This window comes from Pan paniscus, chromosome 20 (genome assembly GCF_029289425.2).
Source record: "Pan paniscus chromosome 20, NHGRI_mPanPan1-v2.0_pri, whole genome shotgun sequence".
NCBI classification, from domain to species: domain Eukaryota; kingdom Metazoa; phylum Chordata; class Mammalia; order Primates; family Hominidae; genus Pan; species Pan paniscus.
The window spans coordinates 56,582,869-56,602,465 of NC_073269.2; the positions used below are offsets into that span (position 1 = coordinate 56,582,869).

The 19,597-nt window shown below is 53.3% G+C and overlaps 1 protein-coding gene across 4 annotated transcripts in view; it reads right to left on the minus strand.

Moving 5' to 3' along the window:
- Positions 1–1,657: 1,657 nt before the first annotated feature.
- Positions 1,658–19,597, minus strand: part of LRRC4B (leucine rich repeat containing 4B) — a 51,745-nt gene continuing 33,805 nt past the window's right edge. For all 4 annotated transcript variants that reach the window (XM_003813630.6, XM_008966155.5, XM_008966156.4 and 1 more), the window contains one exon: positions 1,658–4,183. In XM_003813630.6, coding sequence (XP_003813678.1) covers positions 2,339–4,183 — 1,845 coding nt within the window. In that variant the 3' untranslated portion in view covers positions 1,658–2,338. The remainder of the gene's footprint in view (positions 4,184–19,597) is intronic.

Below are 19,597 nucleotides of genomic sequence, written 5' to 3' on the forward strand. Positions count from 1 at the left end.
TCTGTCACTCCCTCTGCCTCCCCCAGCAGTGTGAGATGGCAGCCCTGGCCAGCCCCAGCCCTCCAGGGGCTGCAACTCAGGCACCTTGACCCCCCAAGAGACATCATCACCCCCTCCCCCAACCCACCCAACAGCTGCCCACTGTGCCAGCAACCCCCCAACCAGGCCCGCTCGGGGCTTGCTCCCTGCCCTCCCAGGGCTCTGTTCCTGCCCTTCTGGGTGGCACTGTGGTGCCCCTGCCGCCCCAGGCCCACCCGATCCGGCCCTCCAGCCTCCCACTGAACCGGCCAGAAATACAGCTGCTGTGCCCCAGAGGCCGCAGCCCCAGCCTCCCACTTGGCCTCCCTCCCCTTCAGCACCCCCTCCTCTGGAGCAGCCTTGAGGGGGTCTGCAGTGGAGACACACACTCTGGATTGGGCCCTGTTGTGGGTTGAATTGTTACCCAGAAAGGGAAGCGCAGAAGTCCTGACCTCCAGGGCCTCAGAATGGGACCTTTTTTGGGAATTGGTTTTTGCCAAGGATGGAGCTGAGGTTATACTGGAGGTGGAGGCTCCTGGTCCAGTCTGACCTCTGTCCTTGTAAGAGGGGAGGTTAGGCAGGCTGCAGTGGCTCACGCCTATAGTCCCAGCACTTTGGGAGGCTGAGGCAGGTGGATCACTTGAGGTCAGAAGTTCGAGACCAGCCTGGCCAACATGGTGAAACCCCGTCTCTACTAAAAATACAAAAATTAGCTGGGTGTGGTGGTAGTCACGTGTAATCCTAGCTACTCAGGGGGCTGAGGGAGGAGATTCGCTTGAACCTGGGAGGCAGAGGCTTCAGTGAGCTGAAATTGTGCCACTGCACTCCAGCCTGGACAACAGAGCAAGACTCTGTCTCAAAAACAAAGAAACAAACAAACAAAACGGTCAGGCGTGGTGGCTCATGCCTGTAATCCGAGCACTTTGAGAGGCTGAGGTGAGTGGATCACCTGAGGTTAGGAGTTCGAAACCAGCCTGGCCAATGTGGTGAAACCCCATCTCTACTAAAAATACAAAAATTAGCCAGGCCTGGTGGCGCATGCCTGTGATCCCAGTTACTTGGGAGGCTGAGGCAGGAGAATCGCTTGAAGCTGGGAAGCAGAGGTTGCAGTGAGCTGAGATCACACCATTGCACTCCAGCCTGGGCGACAATAATAAAACTCCATCTCAATTAAAAAATAAATAAATAAAAGAGGGGGAGTTGGACACAGACGGACGCACAGAGAGGGAAGAGATGAGAGGCTACAGGGGCAGGCACTGGAAGACTGGGGTGATGTGATACAGCCACCAGCCAGGACAGCCTGGGGCCGCCAGAAGCTGGCGAGGCAGGAAGCTCCCCTGAGGTACCCCCAGGTTTCAGAGAGAGCGTGGCCCTCCCTCCAGCCTCCAGAACTGTGGGACGATAGATTTCCTTTGTTCTAAGTCTCCACCTGGGTTTGGGTGTGGTGTGGCGGTGCTGGGGGAGGAGTTTAGGAAGAGAGGGAATCAGACCTTCTCTGGGGTCTCCAGGGTGAAGGCTGAGGGGCCTAAGACCACCCGGAGGTGCCCCGTGCCCACCCTCCCGACGGAGCTGCGAGGCTGGCTCTCCAGCCTCTCCTTCCGCCCCCACCCACATTCACTTTGTTTTCTCTCCTCCGTGCTTTCATGACCAAAAAAAATATTTTTTTACTTTTTCCATGTTTTTTTTTTTAAAGTAATTACAGAGCAGGTAGTCGTTGACGCAAACCTCCCTTCAGTATCAAAAGTGTCTGTGGGGCAGGTGGGGCTGGGGCGGGTGGAGGCTCCCCCCCCGCGCCGACGACAGGGACCGCCGGCCGGGAGCAGAGCCGGGCGCTGGGACGGGAGCTCTGGTGACGTGTCCATCTCTTCAGTTTTGAGGGCGGAGGAGTGGGAGGGAGGGACGGGCGTCAAACTGCAAAAACTGAACCGTAAAAGGAAGGTGTTTGGGGCCGAGGGGAAAGGACACCCCTGGAGAAAGCTCCTCTCTCCCCTGGAAGGCGGCGGGCCCGGAACGCTTGGTGGGAGAGCGAGGAGGAAACGCGGAGAACTCAGGCCACTTCTCCTGGGTCCCACGTCCCCTCCCGTCACCGGGGATTGGCGGGGGTGAGGCGAGGATCCCGGAGACTCCGCTCCTGGAGCCCCACCCTGTCCTCACTGGGGGTCCGAGCCCCAGATGGGGCTGGAAGCCACCTCTCCCCAATTCCCTGCGTGGTCCCAGAAGGTGGGCTGGGCTGTGGGAGGAAGGGGTCCCGGTCAGGCTGCGCCCGGGCTGGGACCTGGGTGGGGGGCTCCACGCCCCTCGCCCGCCCGGCCCTGCCGCCTCAGATCTGCGTCTCTTGCACGTTCTCCTTGGAGCCGCTCTTGAAGAGCAGAGGTTCGTGGATGGAGTTGAGGCCAGGCGGGCCTTTGCCCCCGCAGCCCCCGCCGCTGGGGTTGCTGCTGTAGTGCGCCTTGAAGGCGGCAGCCACGTAGTGGTGGTGGTTGAGGTGGTCTCGCTCCAGGGCGGGCAGGGCCAGGTGGCTGTCCCCGCCCACACCACCCCCACTGGCCACGGCGGCCGCGGCGGCCACGGACACGGCCGAGGCGGCGGGCAGCTCGTCCTCCACGTTGATGATCTCCACGGTGCGCGTGGGCCCGTGGTGCTTGTGGAGCTGGTGCTGCTTGCGCAGCTTGTAGAAGGCCACGAGCATCACCGCGGCCATGAACGTGATGGCCACGAAGCAGCCGATGATGATTTTGGTGGTCTTCATGACGTCGTCCAGGTCCTTGAGGGCGTTCTCCGTCACATCCGTGATGGGCACCGTGAACGCCTTCTCCGTGGGCCGCGAGGAGCGCGGGGCGGGTGCCGTGGTAGAAGACGAGGCAGGGCCGGCCGCGTCCCCAGGCCGGCCCCCACCCCAGACACCGTCTGTCGTGGGCCCTGGCGGTTCCTTCTCCGTCCCCCGCGGCTGCAGGGCCTCCTCTCCGGGCTGCGTCTCCAGGGTCTCCACGGTCACCGTGGTGAAGTAGGTGTAGCCGCCACTGCCCCCTCCAACACCACCACTGCCCCCAGGGCCGCCCCCGCCGCTGCCGGTGCCCCCGGCCGCCACGGAGTCCACGGCCGAGACGTTGAGCGTGGCCGAGGCGGTGGTGTTGCCGGCTGAGTTCGTCACCATGCACGTGTACTGGCCCGTGTCCTGCACGGTGACGTTGGTGAAGTTAAGCGTGCCGTCATGCAGGACGGAGATGCGCACGCGGTAGGAGCCGTGGGTCATGAGGGTGCCGTTGGGCGTCAGCCAGTTGACGGAGGTCATGGAGGTGCCCGTGCGGCATTTGAGCTCGGCAGCCATGCCCTCGGTGACGTTGAGGTCCGTGGGCGGCTCCACGATGACGGGCGCATAGCAGGTGAAATGCGACTGGTCCAGCTCCCCAATGTAGCGCCCCTTGAGGCCGGCGGGCGCATGACAGCGGGCGCAGCAGGTCGTGTTGCTGGGCACCGTCTCCTTGAGCCACCAGCTCAGCCAGAGCACGTCGCAGTTGCAATGCCAGGGGTTGTGGTTGAGGTGCACGCGCTCGAGGCGGTGCAGGGGCGTGAAGAGGTCGTGGGGCAGCGACATCAGGTTGTTGTGGGACAGGTTGAGCTCCTCCAGCGACTTGAGGTCGTCGAAGGCGTTGCGCTCGATAGTGGCTACCTGGGCGTGCATGAGCCACAGCTTGCGCAGGCTGGTGAGACCCTGGAAGGAGCCCGGGCGGATCAGGTCCAGCCGGTTGCCCGACAGCTCCAGCTCCTCCAGGCGCACCAGGGCCGTCAGGTTGGGGATGTCCTTGAGGTTGCACATGCCCAGGTTGAGGTAGCGCAGGTTGACCAGCCCCTCGAAGGCCGCCTCCGAGATGTACTCCAGCCGCTTGAGCTCGCCCAGGTCCAGGCGCCGCAGCGAGGGCACGCGGTTGAAGGCGTAGGAGGGGATGCTCTCGATGGGGTTGTTCCGCAGCCAGAGCTCCCGCAGCTTGGACAGGTACTCGAAGGCCTGCGTGGGCACCGTGGTCAGCCGGTTGTCAAAAAGCTCCAGCGTGTTGAGGCTGGGCAGCCCGTTGAAGGCGCCCACCTCGATCTTGCGCACCAGGTTCTTGCTCAGCTGCAGAATCTCCAGGTGCCGCAGGTGCTTGAACGTGTCCGTCCGGATCACCTGGGGAGAGGGAGACACGGATCAGTCACGGAGATACTGACGGGGACCGTGGGGGGATCACCAAGGTCCCGGGCGCAGGTGGGGCCGTGTGGCTGGATCTCCCGTGCTGTGCTGTGACGGTACGACCTATATTGCAACATGGTTTGATGAGTTTCTTATAAAGTTAAAACTGGAGTCAAGGCTGGGCGTGGTGGCTCACGCCTGTAATCTCAGCACTTTGGGAGGCCGAGGCAGGTGGATCACTTGAGGTCAGGAGTTTGAGACCAGCCTGGCCAACATGGTGAAACCCTGTCTCTACTAAAAATACAAAAATTAGCCAGGTGTGGTGGTGCGTGTAATCCCAGCTACTCGGGAGGCTGAGGCACGAGAATCACTTGAACCCAGGAGGCGGAGTTTGCAGTGAGTCGAGATAGTGCCACTGCACTCCTGCCTGGGCAACAGAGCAAGACTCCATGTAGAAACAAACAAAAAAACTGGATTCAAGAATTTTGGGGGACCAAGCACAGGGGTGGCTCATGCCTGTAATCCCAGCACTTTGGGAGGCTGAGGTGGGCAGATCACTTGAACCCAGGAGATTAAGATCAGACTGGGCATCAGAACATAGACCCCATCTCTACAAAAATAAAATAAAATAAAATAAATTAGCCAGGCATGGTGGCATGTGCCTGTTGTCCCAGCTACTAGGGAGGCTGAGGTGGGAGGATTGCGTGAGCCTGGAAAGTGAAGGCTGCAGTGAGCCCTGATCACGCCACTGCACTCCAGCCTGGGCAATGAACTAATACCCTGTCAAAAAAAAAAAAAAAAAAAAAAAAGAAAAGAAAAATGAACAAACAAGAAAATGAAAAAAAGAGAAAAAAAGATACTTAGAAAGTTAAAACTGGATTCAAGAATTTTGGGGACGGCCAGGCATGGTGGCTAACGCCTGTAATGCCAGCACTTTGGGAGGCTGCAGTGGGTGGATCACCTGAGGTCAGGAGTTCGAGACCAGCCTGGCCAACATGGTGAAACCCCGTCTCTACTAAAAATACAAAGATTAGCCAGGCATGGTGGCACATGCCTGTAATCCCAGCTACTTGGGAGGCTGAGGCAGAAGAATTGCTTGAACCTGGGAGGCAGAGGTTGCAGTGAGCTGAGATTGTGTCACCACACTCCAGCCTGGGTGACAGAGTGAGACTCCGTCTCGAAAAAAAAAACAAAAAAAGAATTTTGGGGGCCAGGCACAGTGGCTTATGCCTGTAATCCCAGTGCTTTGGGAGGCCAAGGTGAGAGGCTCACCTGAGCCCAGAAGCTTGAGACCAGTCTGGGCAACACTGGGAGACCCTCCCTGTCTCTACAAAAAGAATTTAAAAAGAAATATAAAACCAAGAATTTTGGGATTGAAGAGGAAAAAACTTTTGAAAAAAAAGTTAAAACTGGAGTGGCCATCCGACCCGGCTGTTCCATTCCTGGGTATTTCCTCAAGAGAAATGAAGGCAGATGTCCACGCAACGGCTTCTGTGTGGGTGTTCACAGCATTTTTTTCTCAGGACTGCCTAAGCTGGAGACATCCCAAATGTTCCTCAGCAGGTGAATGGACAAACACTGCGAGGTGTGGCCATGTAAAGGATGCTGCGGCTCAGCCATGAAAGGGACCTGGCTACTGTGACCCCCTGGATGAATCTCTCAGCTCAGCCATGAAAGGGACCTGGCTACTGATGACCCTCTGGATGAATCTCTAGGGGGTTACACTGAGCAAAAGACGCCGAACACAAAGGAGCTGGTGCGGTGGATCCGTCCACACCATGCTCTGGGTGTTGTAAGTGGGCGTCTCTGCGTGTGTGGGCGGGTGAGGTATCTGGGGCAGACAGGGAAGGGCATGAGAGAGCTTTCTGGGGTGATTGAAAGGTGCTACATTGGCGTGGTGGTTACAGGACGGAAAGCAACTGTTAGGACTCCCCAAACTACACTTAAAATGAGGATATTTTATTCCATGCCAGTGATACATTATTTTATTTTATTTTATTTTTGAGACAGAGTCTTGCTCTGTCACCCAGGCTGGAGTGCAGTTGCACAATCTCGGCTCACTGTAACCTCCGCCTTCCAGGTTCTAGCGATTCTCCTGCCTCAGTCTCCCAAGTAGCTGGGATTACAGGGGCGTGCCACCACGCCTGGCTAATTTTTGTATTTTTAGTAGAGATGGGGTTTCACCATGTTGGCCAGGCTGGTCTTGAACTCCTGACCTCGTGATCCACCCGCCTCGGCCTCCCAAAGTGCTGGGATTACAGGCATGAGCCACCGTGCCCAGCCAATTTTGTATTTTTAGTAGAGACGGGGTTTCCCCATGTTGGCCAGACTGTTCTTGAACTCCCAATCTGAAGTGATCTGCCTGCCTTGGCCTCCCAAAGTGCTGGGAAATTACAGGCGTGAACCACCGTGCCCGGCCACTATACATAGTTTTAAAAATGAAAAAAATAAGGCTGGGCATGGTGGCTCACAGCAGTAATCCCAGCACTTTGGGAGGCCGAGGTGGGAGGATCACTTGAGCTCAGGAATTGAAGACAATCCTGGTCAACAAAGCAAGACCCCTGTCTCCACAGACAAATACGAAACTTAGCCCTGTGTGATGGCATGCACCTGTGGTCCCAGCCACTCAGAAGGCTAAGATGGGAGGATCGCCTGAGCCCAGGAGGCCCAGGCTGCAGTGAACTGTGATCGTGCCACTGCGCTCCAGCCTGCGCGACAGAGGGAGATCCCGTCCCCAAAATAAATAAATAAATACACAAAATGAAAATACTAATACCAGCGACTAAGACACATTGAACACATCTTTGGTGCCAGACACTGTTCTAAACATTTTGTGGGTGATAACTCTTTTAATCCTCCAAACTGCCCTGTGAGATGGGCACTATTACCAGTCCTTATTCGATACCTGCAATTCCAAAATTCTTAAGGCCCTAACAATCAGATTTTTCCAAACTTTGACACCAAATCCCACTTGGCGGCAAAACCCGATCAGAACCCATGTGAAGCTATTTTATTTATTTATTTATTTGTTTATTTATTTATTTATTTTGAGATGGAGTCTCGCTCTGTCGCCCAGCCTGGAGTACAGAGGCGTGATCTCGGCTCACTGCAACCTCCGCCTGCCGGGTTCAAGTGATTCTCCTGCCTCAGCCTCACAAGTAGCTGGGATTACAGGCACGCATCAACACGCTTGGCTAATTTTTTGTATTTTTAGTAGAGACAGGGTTTTGCCATGTTGTCCAGGCTGGTCTCGAACTCCTGGCCTCAGGTGATCCACCCGCCTTGGCCTTCCAAAGTGCTGGGATTACCGGTGTGAGCCACCTCACCCAGCCACATGAAAGTAAAGCTTTTATTGATCCCACTTGTGACTATCCAAACATTTCATTCTAGAAATTCCCATGTTTCACGACCACTAAGATATTATAAAACCTATACTATCTATTACTATGTTTCTAATATCAGAATGTCAAAACGCATCAGACCGCAAGAGTTTCACACGAAGGATGATGAATTAGGCCCAGGGAGGTGCAGTGACTTGCCCAAGGTCACACAGAAGTGGACAGCAGAGTTGGGACTGGATCCAGGCCCTCTGGTTCCAGAGTCCTGGCTCTTGACCTCTGACCCTGGCTGCCGCCTCTCGGGGCTGGGGCTGGGGTCCACAGGAGGGGCAGTGCTGGGTCAGAGCACGGGAGGCAGGATCTCACAGGGTCCTCACTACTGATGACCACGCCGGGTGCACTGAGGCCCAGAAGGCCACACAGCCATTGGATCGTATCTGCAAAGCCCAGATAGTGGTGTGTGCCAGGGAGAAGGGGACGGACACTGGGGGAATGCGGTGTTACAGTATTAACGGAGGAAACTGAGAACCTCAGATGCATCCTGTGTCATCACAAAGAAGCTGAAGAATTAGGTATCAGAGTATATGCACCAAAAGAAAAAAGAGAAAAAGAGGCCGGGCGTGGTGGCTCACACCTGTAATCCCAGCACTTAGGTAGGCCGAGGCGGGCAGATCAGTTGAGGTTGGGAGTTTGAGACCAGCCTGGCCAACATGATAAAACTCCATCTCTACTAAAAATACAAAAATTAGCCGGGGGTGGTGGTGGGTGCCTGTAATCCCAGTTACTCGGGAGACTGAGGCAAGAGGGAGGCGGAGGTTGCAGTGAGCCAAGATCGCGCCACTGCACTCTGGCCTGGGCGACACAGTGAGGCTCCATCTTAAAAAGAAAAAAGAGGCCAGGCATGGTGGCTCATGCCTGTAATCCTAGCACTCTGAGAGGCCAAGGCAGGTGGATCACCTGGGTCAGGATTTCGAGACCAGCTTGGCCAACATGGCGAAACCCCATCTCTACTAAAAATACAAAAAATTAGTCAGGCATGGTGGCAGGTGCCTGTAATCCCAGCTACTTGGGAGGCTGAGGCAGGAGAATCTCTTGAACCCGGGAGGCGGAGGTTGCAGTGAGCCAAGATCGCCCAGTTGCACTCCAGCCTGGGTGACAGAGTGAGACTCTGTCTAAAAAAAAAAACAAAAAACAAAAAACTGGAAGGACATAGTCCAAGCTTTTCTTAGTAGTGAACTTTATCTGTTGGGAATTATGGACAATTTTTATTCTTGTGTGATATTTTTTCCTCAATGAGCAAAAATTACTTTTATAGTAAGCAGGAATAAAAACAAAACCAAACCCAGATATACCTGAGAGGCAAACAGCGTAAGAAATGGTAGTATCTGTGGCATAGGCAGAGTCATAAAATAATAATAATGTATGTCGGTGCTGTCCAATAGAAATAGAATGTGAACACGTGTGTAATGTTTGTTTGGTTGTTTTGTTTTAAGACAGAGTCTTGCTGTGTCACCCAGGCTGGAGTGCAGTGGCACAGTCTCGGCTCACTGCAGCCTTGACCGTCTGGGCTCAAGTGATCTGCTCGCCTCAGCCTCCTGAGTAGCTGGGACTATAGGCACGTGCCAGCACGCCTGGCTAATTTTATTTTATTTTAATTTTTTGTAGAGATGGGGTCTCCCTATGTTGCCCAGGCTGGTCTCAAACTCCTGGCCTCAAGCGATCCTCCCGTCTCAGCCTCCCAAAGTGCTGGGATTATAGGTGTGAGCCACCACACCCAGCCCACATGTGCAATTTTAAATTTCCTAGAAGCCACATTGAAATAATAATAAACAAAAAACCAAACAGGTGAAATCAACTTTACTAATATATTCATTTAGCTCAGCAGGTCCAAAATACTCTCATTTGAACCTGTCATCAGATGCAAACTTGCGATTGAGCCATTTTACACTCTTTATGGTGGAGCTTCGAAATCCAAGGAAACCCAACATGTGTTTTACACCCAGGGCGTCCAGGGCGCCTCTCAGTAGCAACGCACGCAGTCCCCGAGCCCAGCCAGCAGCCCCGATGCTGGCGGCTGCCCTGTGAGATGCTGCGGGTTTACTCGGCGCTCAGGGACGCTCTGCGGACACAGTCACCTTTTGTCCATCCAGCAGCCCTATGAACAAGGACTGTGATCGCCCCGTTTTAGAAAGGAGGAAACAGGAGCCTAAAGAAGTGGCTTGCTCCATGGCAGAGCTGGGCAGGGCTGGCTGGAGCCTGCGCCCCTCCCCGTCTCGCTCGGCCACCTCACACCCACCCATCGCCGTTCCCCGTGGACAGACACGGAAACAGAGCTCACAGGCGTAGTATGAAGAGCAGAGCCCTGTTCAAATCCCGCCTCCCCCATCCTGGTTGTAGGGCCTGTCACTTGAGCTCTCTGTACCTCTGGGCCCACTCTTACCACGAGGAGGATGATGAAAAGCACTTCAGAGGGTGAGGGAGAGGAGATGAGGTCCCAGTGTTCAGGGGTGCTCAGCACGTCGTCATTCTCATTGTTATCGTTATCGTTGGCGTTGAGAAACTTGTACCATGCCCTTGGGATTACAGCCCTGAGCCGTCCACTGAAAGGCGGCTCTTAGGGCCAAGAACCGTACTTTTTTTTTTTTTTTGAGAGGGAGTTTTGCTCTTGTTGCCCAGGCTGGAGTGCAATGGAGTAATCTTGGCTCACTGCAACCTCCACCTCCCGGGTTCAAGTGATTCTCCTGCCTCAGCCTCCCAAGTAGCTAGGATTACAGGTGTCCTCCACCACGCCCAGCTAATTTTTGTATTTTTTTTTATTTTTATTTTTTTTAGTAGAGATGGGGTTTTATCATATTGGCCAGGCTGGTCTTGAACTCCTGACCTCAGGTGATCTGCCCAACTCGGCCTCCCAAAGTGCCGGGATTACACGCGTGAGCCACCCTCCCCGGCAAGAACTGTCTGACTGCATCCTTTCCCGCAGAAAATCAGGGCCGCCCCCATCCTGGCCCCCTGTCCTCCGACTCCCTGTTCCAGCCTCTCCTCTCCATGCCAACGGCCCCAGCTGCACCTCAGCCCTCTGCCTCTCCCACCAGGCCCTAGAAAGGTCTGATTAGGCAGGGCGCATGCCTGTAATCCCAGCTATTCGGGAGGCTGAGGCAGGAGAATCGTTTGAACCCAGGAGGCGAGGTTGCGGTGAGCTGAGATAGCGCCATTGTACTCCAGCCTGGGTAACAAGAGAGAAACTCAGTCTCAAAAATAAAATAAAATAAAAGTCTGTTTATACCCACAGATCCCCTGTCCCTCCCCTGGGCCCTTCACAGTCCTCCCAGGACTGCCCGTCAGTCCCAGCATAAGACTCTCCCATGCCGCGCTGTGCTGCCACCAAGGCGACAATGACAGTGAGAGCCCATAAGACACAGTCTCTGCCCTGGAGCAGCTCATCCGCCTGGCACCACCTTCTCCTTCCTCCCCTACTTGTTTCCCCCACCTCCTGTTCTGGCAAGTCCCTGAGCCCAGCAGACACACTCTTGCCTCTGGCCTTTGCACCTGTGTTTCCCTCTGCCAGGAACACCTTTCCTGCTTTTTTCCTGGATACCTCCCCCCATCTGTCCTTCAACACCTAGTTGCAGGGTCACTTACACAGGAGGATGTCCTGGTCCCGTCTACCCACCCCAGTCTGGTCAGGGATCCCTGGGGCTGGGTTCCCTGGAGCCCAGAGTCCAGGTGCCTCCAGGGAGGGCAGGGACTGGGTCCCAACCACAGGGCGTCTTGCGCAATGAAGGACTCCACGGCCTCAGAGTGAAAAGGATAGACGAAGGATAGGCGCAGTGGCTTACGCCTGTAATCCCAGCACTTTGGGAGGCCGAGGCAGGCAGATGACTTGAGGTCAGGAGTTCCAGACTAGCCTAGGCAATAAGGTGAAACCGTGTTTCTAAAATAAAAAACATTTTTAAAAAGTAATATATACTCATTTAGGAAAAAGTGTATGAGAAGAAAATAAAAATTGGCCAAAATACATCTACCCAGAGTTAATTTATGTTAATCATTTGGCACATCCTTCCAATTTTTTCTGTGCATATTATGCAGGGATATATTTTTTCATTATCTTTTACTTGTTTTTTTTTTTTTTTTTGAGATAGAGTCTCACTCTGTTGCCCAGGATGGAGTGCATTGGCACAATCTTGGCTTACTACAACCTCTGCCTCCCGGGTTCATGCAATTCTCTTGCCTCAGCCTCATGAGTAGCTGGGATTACAGGCACACGCCACTACGCCCGGCTAATTTTTGTATTTTTGTATTTTTTTTTTTTTTTGAGACAGAGTCTTGCTCTGTCACCCAGGCTGGAGTGCAGTGGCGCAATCTCGGCTTACTGCAAGCTCCGCCTCCTGGGTTCACACCATTCTCCTGCCTCAGCCTCCCAAGTAGTTGGGACTACAGGCGCACGCCACCACGCCTGGCTAATTTTTTGCATTTTTAGTAGAGATGGGGTTTCACCGTGTTAGCCAGGATGGTCTCGATCTCCTGACCTCGTGATCTGCCCGCCTCAGCCTCCCAAAGTGCTGGGATTACAGGCGTGAGCCACCACCCCCGGCGGTTTTTTTTTTTTTTTTTTTTTTTTTTTTAGTAGAGAGGAGTTTTCACCATGTTGGCCAGGTGGTCTTGAATTTCTGACCTCAAATGATCCACCCATCTCAGCGTCCCAAAGTGCTGGGATTACAGGCATGAGCCATTCATTGTGGCTTGCTTTTTCACAAATTTTGATGATACAATGTACTTGCCTGGGTCCTGCATTTCCCCTTAATAACATTGTGAGTATTTTCTTACATCATGAAAAGTGCTTCAAAGACATGATATGAACGGCTCTCTAGAGTACTGGCCCATGGCTATACCTATGTATGGACATTGATCTGTAATTGACAGGGTAATCTTTCCTTTTCTTTCTCCTTTCTCTCTGTCTCTTTCCCTCCCTCCCTCTTTCTCTCTCTCTTTCTTTTCTTTTTTTTTTTTTTTGAGTCTCGCTCTGTTGCCCAGGCTGGAGTGTGGTGGCGCGATCTCGGCTCACTGCAAGCTCCGCCTTCTGGGTTCAAATGATTTTCCTGCCTCAGCCTCTGGAGTAGCTGGGACTACAGGCACGCACCACCACACCTGGCTAATTTTTTGTATTTTTAGTAGAGACGGGGTTTCACCGTGTTAGCCAGGATGGTCTCCATCTCCTGACCTTGTGATCTGCCTGCCTCGGCCTCCCAAAGTGCTGGGATTACAGGCGTGAGCCACCGTGCCTGGCCCTCTCTCTCTCTTTCTTTCTGACAGGGCCTCCCTCTGTCACTCTGGCTGAAGTGCAGTGCTGTGATCATAACTCATTGCAGCCTCAACCTCCTGGGTCCCAGTGATTCTCCCACCTCAGTCTCCCAAGTAGCTTGGACTAAAGGCACACACCACCATGCCTTGCTAAGTTTAAAATTTTGTAGAGATGGGGTCTTGCTGTGTTGCCCAGCCTGGTCTCAAACTCCTGGCCCTGAGCAGTCCTCTTGCCTCAGCCTCCCAAAGTGCCGGGATTACAGGTGTGAGTCACTATGTCTGTGCTTGATTTCTTCTTTTCTTTTTTTCAGATGGAATTTCACTCTGTCGCCCAGGCTAGACTGCAGTGGTGCGATCTCAGCTCACTGCAACCTCTGCCTTCTGGGTTCAAGCAATTCTCCTGCCTCAGCCTCCCGAGAAGCTGGGATTACAGGTGTGCACCACCACGCCCAGCTAATTTTTGTATTTTTAGTAGAGACAGCATTTCGCCATGCTAGCCAGGTTGGTCTTGAACTCCTGACCTCAAGTGATCCACTCGCCTCGCCCTCCCAAAGTGCTGGGATGACGGGCGTGAGCCACTGCGCCCGGCCGATTTTCTTCTTAATAGGCTTCTGCCTTGTCTAACTTCCCAGAGTGAACATGGCTAGCTTTCAGAACTGAATGAGACCTCCATGAATGCTATTTCACAGGCAGGAGGGTGTGAATGTGTTTGCAGGGAGCTGGTGGGGGCTCAGCCTGCAGGACACAGCCTGAGGATGGGCTCGGGCAGGCCTTGTGGGGCAGGGAGAATGGTGGAGTACAGCAGGAATGCCTCTGCAGGTGCGGGTCCTGAGGGTCATTTGGGTCCCAAGCCGGCCTGGGGTCTCTGCACCCAGCCGGAGATGCGACTGTGCCTGGGCATGAGGCTGGGGGCTGTGGGCATCGCCTGTCCAGGGCAGGAGAAGCAGGGGCTTGAGAATGTCTCTGGCCTGACTGGGCTGGAGCTCTAAAACTCCCCCCTCTGCCAGGGGACCCCCCAGAGCTTGCATTTCTTCCTCGGAGAGAGTATCTGGGGAAGAACCCAACCTGGAGCTTCTCAGAGCCGGTTCTCAGAGCTTGTTCCCCGGGACGCTAAACACCAACAGCAAAAAAACACTCTCTCATTTCAATGCATTAGGAGCCTGCACACTCCCTCCCCGAGACTCCAGTGCACCTGGCGTGTTGAAGCTCTGTGAAGCCCAGTGGGAGACAGCGGCTTTGTTTTGCTCAACTCTAGTTTTCCCAAACATAATACACATGGGACCCTTCTCACCAAACGCCGCTTATCACCTCCCTGGGAAATGCTGGTGATCGACAAAGCAGGCGCTCGGTTGCTATTTCTATTAATAATAATAACATCAATAATAGCAACAGGAGGAGGAGGTCCGGGTCATCACTGATCGCTAGGCAGAGAATGAGGCGGACTTTAAAAGAAAGCCTGGACCAAGAGGCCGGGCGCGGTGGCTCATGCCTGTAATCCCAGCACTTTGGGAGGCCGAGGCGGGTGGATCACTTGAGGTCAGGAGTTCAAGGCTAGCCTGGCCAATGTGGTGAAACCCCGTCTCTACTAAAAACACAAAAATTAACTGGGCGTGATGATGCACGCCTGTAATCCCAGCTACTCAGGAGCCTGAGGCAGAATTGCATGAACTTGGGAGGAGGAGGTTGCAGTGAGCTGAGACTGCCAGTGCACTCCAGCCTGGGCAACAGAGTGAGAATCGTCTCGATAATAATAATAATAAATACACAAAGAACAAAGGTATTGCTGGTCCATGTGCTGTCAAGAGCCCCCTGGAACTTTCCCCCTCTCTGGGTTACACTGAGATGGCCTGGGGCCCCCTTCATTCCCAGCAAACACTCTGTGCCCCACCCTCCCCTCCCTCCCTTCAGGGTCCCTTTTCTCAGTGGGGCCCCCCTAGCTCACCCTCCCCGTCCAAAGCGGGGCTGCGGCCTTGCCCCTGGGTCGGCCAGCAGGGCCAGGCGGCTTCATGCCTTTTAATGCCTTGCAGCGAACTCCCCCATTTCCTCCCCATCCCCACAGCCCAGCCCCGCCTCATCCTCTCTCCCTGGGCCCGCCGCAGCCTCCTGCCTGGCCTTCAGTCTCTCCCCTCCAGTCCATCTCTGGGGTCCTGCTATGCCAGAGCTGACCCTGCCTCTGCCCTCCTCTAGACGCCTCCGGGGCTCCCCAGTGCCCTCGGGAAGTTCAGCCTGTATTGGAAGCCCTGCCTGAGCATCTGCCTTTCTCCCCACTCCCCTCTGCATGGCCCCTCACTCGCAGCCCTCACTCGGATACACGTTAGCCAGGATCAGTCCTTGGACCCTCTCGCCGGGCACTCCACCTTTGCACATGCTATTCCCTCTGCTCAGGACACCCTTCCCTTTCATCCACCAGGAAAGCTCCTGCTCACCCTCTTGAACCCAGCCCAAAGGTCTCCACTCATTCCCCCATTGCTTATTGATTGAATGGAGATACAGCAGGCCTGCAGGTGCAGAGGTGGAGAGGGGCCGTTGTCTGAAAGGACCTCACAACGTCAGCCTTGCGAGCTGCTCTGAAGGCTTGAGGTGAGACTCACTCCGCTCAGGGCTTGGCACCTGGAGGCGTGTGCTGGGCACAGGCGATGATGCCCTGCAGGGCACGTGTTGCTAGGCTCCTTTTTTGTTTTTTTTTTTTTGAGACGGAGTTTCGCTGTTTTCACCCAGGCTGGAGGGCAGTGGCGCCATCTTGGCTCACTGCAACCTCTGTCTCCCAGGTTCAAGCGATTCTCCTGCCTCAGCCTCCCGAGTAGCTGGGACTACAGGCATGTGCCACCATGCACGGCTAATTTTTTGTATTTTTAGTAGAAACGGGGAGTGGGGGGAGGTCTCTCTATGTTGGTCAGGCTGGTCTCGAACTCCCGACCTCAGGTGATCCACCTGCCTCGGCCTCTCAAAGTGCTGGGATTACAGGCATGAGCCACCGCGCCCAGCCTAGGCTCACTTTTCAGAGAAGGAAGATGGCTCAGCGAGGCCACACGACCAGGAAGTGGCACAGCCAGGGTTTGAGCCCTGGGCCTCAGCCCCCTCCATGCCCACCTCCTGCCTGCAGCTCCCGGAGCCTCTGCGGCACCCCAGGCTCCTGCTGACTCCCCCGGCAGCTCCGGAGGTGAGCATCACACGCCATTTCAGAGACAGACCAAGGCTCGGTGAAGTCAAGTGACTCAGCAGGGTTGCCGGTCCCGGGGAGCGTGCACCTGGGGCTCCTGCCCACAGTGTCTGTTTTCCAAGTCTCCTTGGTGCCTCTGGACAGAGGACCGTGACAACAGCGTGGCCACAGGCGGACAGCCTGAGGCTGCTCGGCGCTCAGCACGCAGTGACCCAGCTGCAGAGGGAAGGGGGTGTGAAGGGAGATGAAGGGACACTCCCAAAGGGAGGGGGTGGGGTCCCCCCGCCAATCACTTTAATAATGCAGTTGAGAACTGAGTGGAATGGGGGTGTTGCTGCAAAGGGAAGCCTGGTTTTGTTGAAACATGTGGCATCGGGCTGCTTTAAATAGGGAGTCTCTTTATTTTGAACAGAATTCCAGTCTATTCTCTCTTCTCTGCAGAATGCCTGCTGAGCAGCCTCGTGGGGGATGGTTGAGGCTGGGTTTGAATCCTGGCTTGGCTGCTGACCAGCCTGAACTCCCTGGTGGCCTCGGGCAAGTGTCCTCACCTCTCTGAGCCCACTTTCCTCCCAGGTAGCATGGAGTTACTCTGACGCTTGGACAAGACAGTGAGCGCTTGGGATGAGACGATGAATGTGTGGGACACGGCGGGCATGCAGTAATAGATATGTTTTCACTGTTAATTCAGTGGATAATGATCATTAACACTGGTCCTGGCCAGCCACAGTGGCTCACGCCTGTAATCCCAGCACTTTGGGAGGCCAAGGAGGGAGGATTGCTTGAGCTCAGGAGTTCGAGACCAGCCTGGCCAACATGGTGAAACCTCGTCTCTACTAAAACAACAACAACACCCACCAAAATTTACCCTGGCGTGGTGGCACACTCCTGTAGTCCCAGCTACTTGGGAGGCTGAGGCAGGAGAATCGCTTGAACCCGGGAGGCGGAGGTTGCAGTGAGCTGAAATTGCACCACTGCACTCCAGCCTGGGTGACAGTGAGACTCTGTCTCAACAAAAACAAAAACAAAAACAAAAAAACAAAACACTGGTCCTGTCTCTGGGCTTCCAGTTTCTCCCTCAGCATCTTTCCTCTACACTGGCTGTCAGAATGACCGGAAATGCAGTTCAGACCTTGCCACATCCCCACTCCCAGCCTCCCATGGCTATCACCCTCGACAAAGTGTCAGAGGCCCTTCAGAACCTGCCTTGCTGCCCTCTCCTTGACTCTAGCCATAGTAGGGAGAAGAGAGATGCATAGGGTTCCCTCTGCTTGCCACACTCTGTCCAGCCTCTCTGCCTCTGCACAGGCTCTGCCCCTTTTCTATACTGTCCTCCTCCTTGTTCTCTGGAAAATTCCAATTGCCTTCCTTGGAAAAGCCCTTTTTGACCCCTGGTCCCTCATCAGTCACACACACACACTCTCTTATTAGATCCCTATCGCAGTGACTATAATTTGGTTTCACACATCTGTCTTCTTGTCTAGGCTGTGAGTTGGTGTGAGTAGAGACTGTGTTGGGGCGACTTCTGCATTCCCAGCACGCTATGCAAGGCCAAGTTCGTGACAGACTTCGGCCAAGGTCTGCTGAGTAAACAGACTTGAGTGTCTAAGGCTCTTACTGGGGAACACCCTGGTTGTGCTGGTCCCTATTTCCCTCATGCTTTTTGGCCTGGGTGATAATGCCAACATGTCAAAATCATGTTGACATCAATATGACAGAACTTGGGAACGGAAAAGCATTGGTGTTCTGGTTCCAACCTATTCTGCTTTTTACCTTCGTGTGCACGTCTGAGATCATTAAAGCTACATCACCTTTCTTGTGTTTGTCATCATTTTTACTTTCATGAGTTCTGTCCTCATGTTTTAGGTATGTCTTTCGATTTTAAGTCAGTCTGAAATCCTTGTCTTTTAACTGGAAGTTTAGCTCATTTACATTTACTATAATTACTAATATATTTGAAATTCTTCCTATAATGTTATTTTGTGCTTTTTAATTGTCCTGATTTTTGTAGCTTATTCTTTCCCCTTTCCTGTCTTCTTTGTATTGATTGAATTTCTTATGATTCCATTTCTTCTCTCTACTGTTTTAGAATTTATGTATTTTCTCTTTATTTAGTGGTTACCCTTAAAATTTAACATGCATACCTAAAGACCAAAGCCAGTTAATTCTTCTCTTCTCCTCCCAAATGATACACAGACCAAAGACCAGTTAATTCTTCTCTTCTCCTCCCAAATAATACAAAGACCAAAGACCAGTTCATTCTTCTCTTCTCCTCCCAAATAATACAAAGACCAAAGACTAGTTAATTCTTCTCTTCTCCTCCCAAATAATGCAAAGCTGATCTCATCTCTGACTCTAAAACAAAGAGACATCCTGGTCAGCTTCCCAATAAGGTAAAAGGGGGGGAATCATAATCTGTTAAGTGCCGATTATTGCCAGAGCTGTGCTAAATGCTCTGAAGTATGATCTCATTTAATCTTTGTGGAAATTCTGTCACATGGGGGTTATCAAGCATATACCCCTGCTCCCTTCATATCTGGTGGTTCATAGCTGAGAAAATGAAGGTTCAGAGAAGTAAAGTCACTTGTCCCCAGTCTCACAGGCTCCAAAGTTGCAGAACCAAGACTCAACGTCTCCTTTTCCTGAGCACAGACATGGGAGTCTCCACCACACCTACCCACCCTAAACTGAAACAGTTGGGCTGTCTGTGGGCTTCACAATGCTTTTTGAGCTGTGGGGCCCATTCATTCTTACATTACCATGTATTGTTTCACTCATTTGACAGGTTATTTTTTGAGAGCTGCTATGTGTCAAGTGTCATACTGGGCTCTGGGGATCCAGCTGTGGACAAGACAGACAAAGCCCTGTCTTCCTAGATCCTGGCCTCAGAGAAGAAGAGAGACACTAAACAAAACAATTATGCAAACAATCATTTAACCAGCAAAGGTGTACACAGATCGTGGAGGCTGCCGTGGTTGCAGGGGGAGGCAGGCCTGGGGCCCCTCCAAGGCCTGATTTGAAACACCCTAGACCAGATCACCTCTGAAGTTGTGAGTGTCATCACCCTCACGGCCCTGACACAGAGTAGGATGGGCAAGGTGGGGATTGGTTCTTGAAGCAGGTAAATCCCCCTGCCCCCTCACCCTAACATCTTTAGCCTGACGAAGATGTTGACATTTTGTCCTACAGTAGAGGACCTAGGCCTGGGGCCACCTCTGACAGCCACATAGCTGCCCACACTTCCAAGTTCCCTGGATCTTCAGCCCCCATCTGCTGAGCCCACCTCCACCTATGCTGGGCTCTGGGACAGATCTCAATGATGCAGATGTGAATCCAGCAAAGGGACGTGGCCCCCATCAATGACTGCCTTCTAACCCCGATGGGGACTTTCCTTTTATCCTGCAACTTGGCCTGTGTAGGGGACTTTCCACTTTGGTTGTGGTAGGTAAATATTACTAAAGCTGAAAAAAATCCCACTGAGATCTGTTGGGGTTTTTAAGAAAATAAATTGTGAAGAAATTCCGTATTAAAAATGTAACTGTGGTAAGAAAACAATTAAGTGAACTGTTCATCTTAACATTATAAATTGTATTTATTTATATTTATTTATTTATTTGA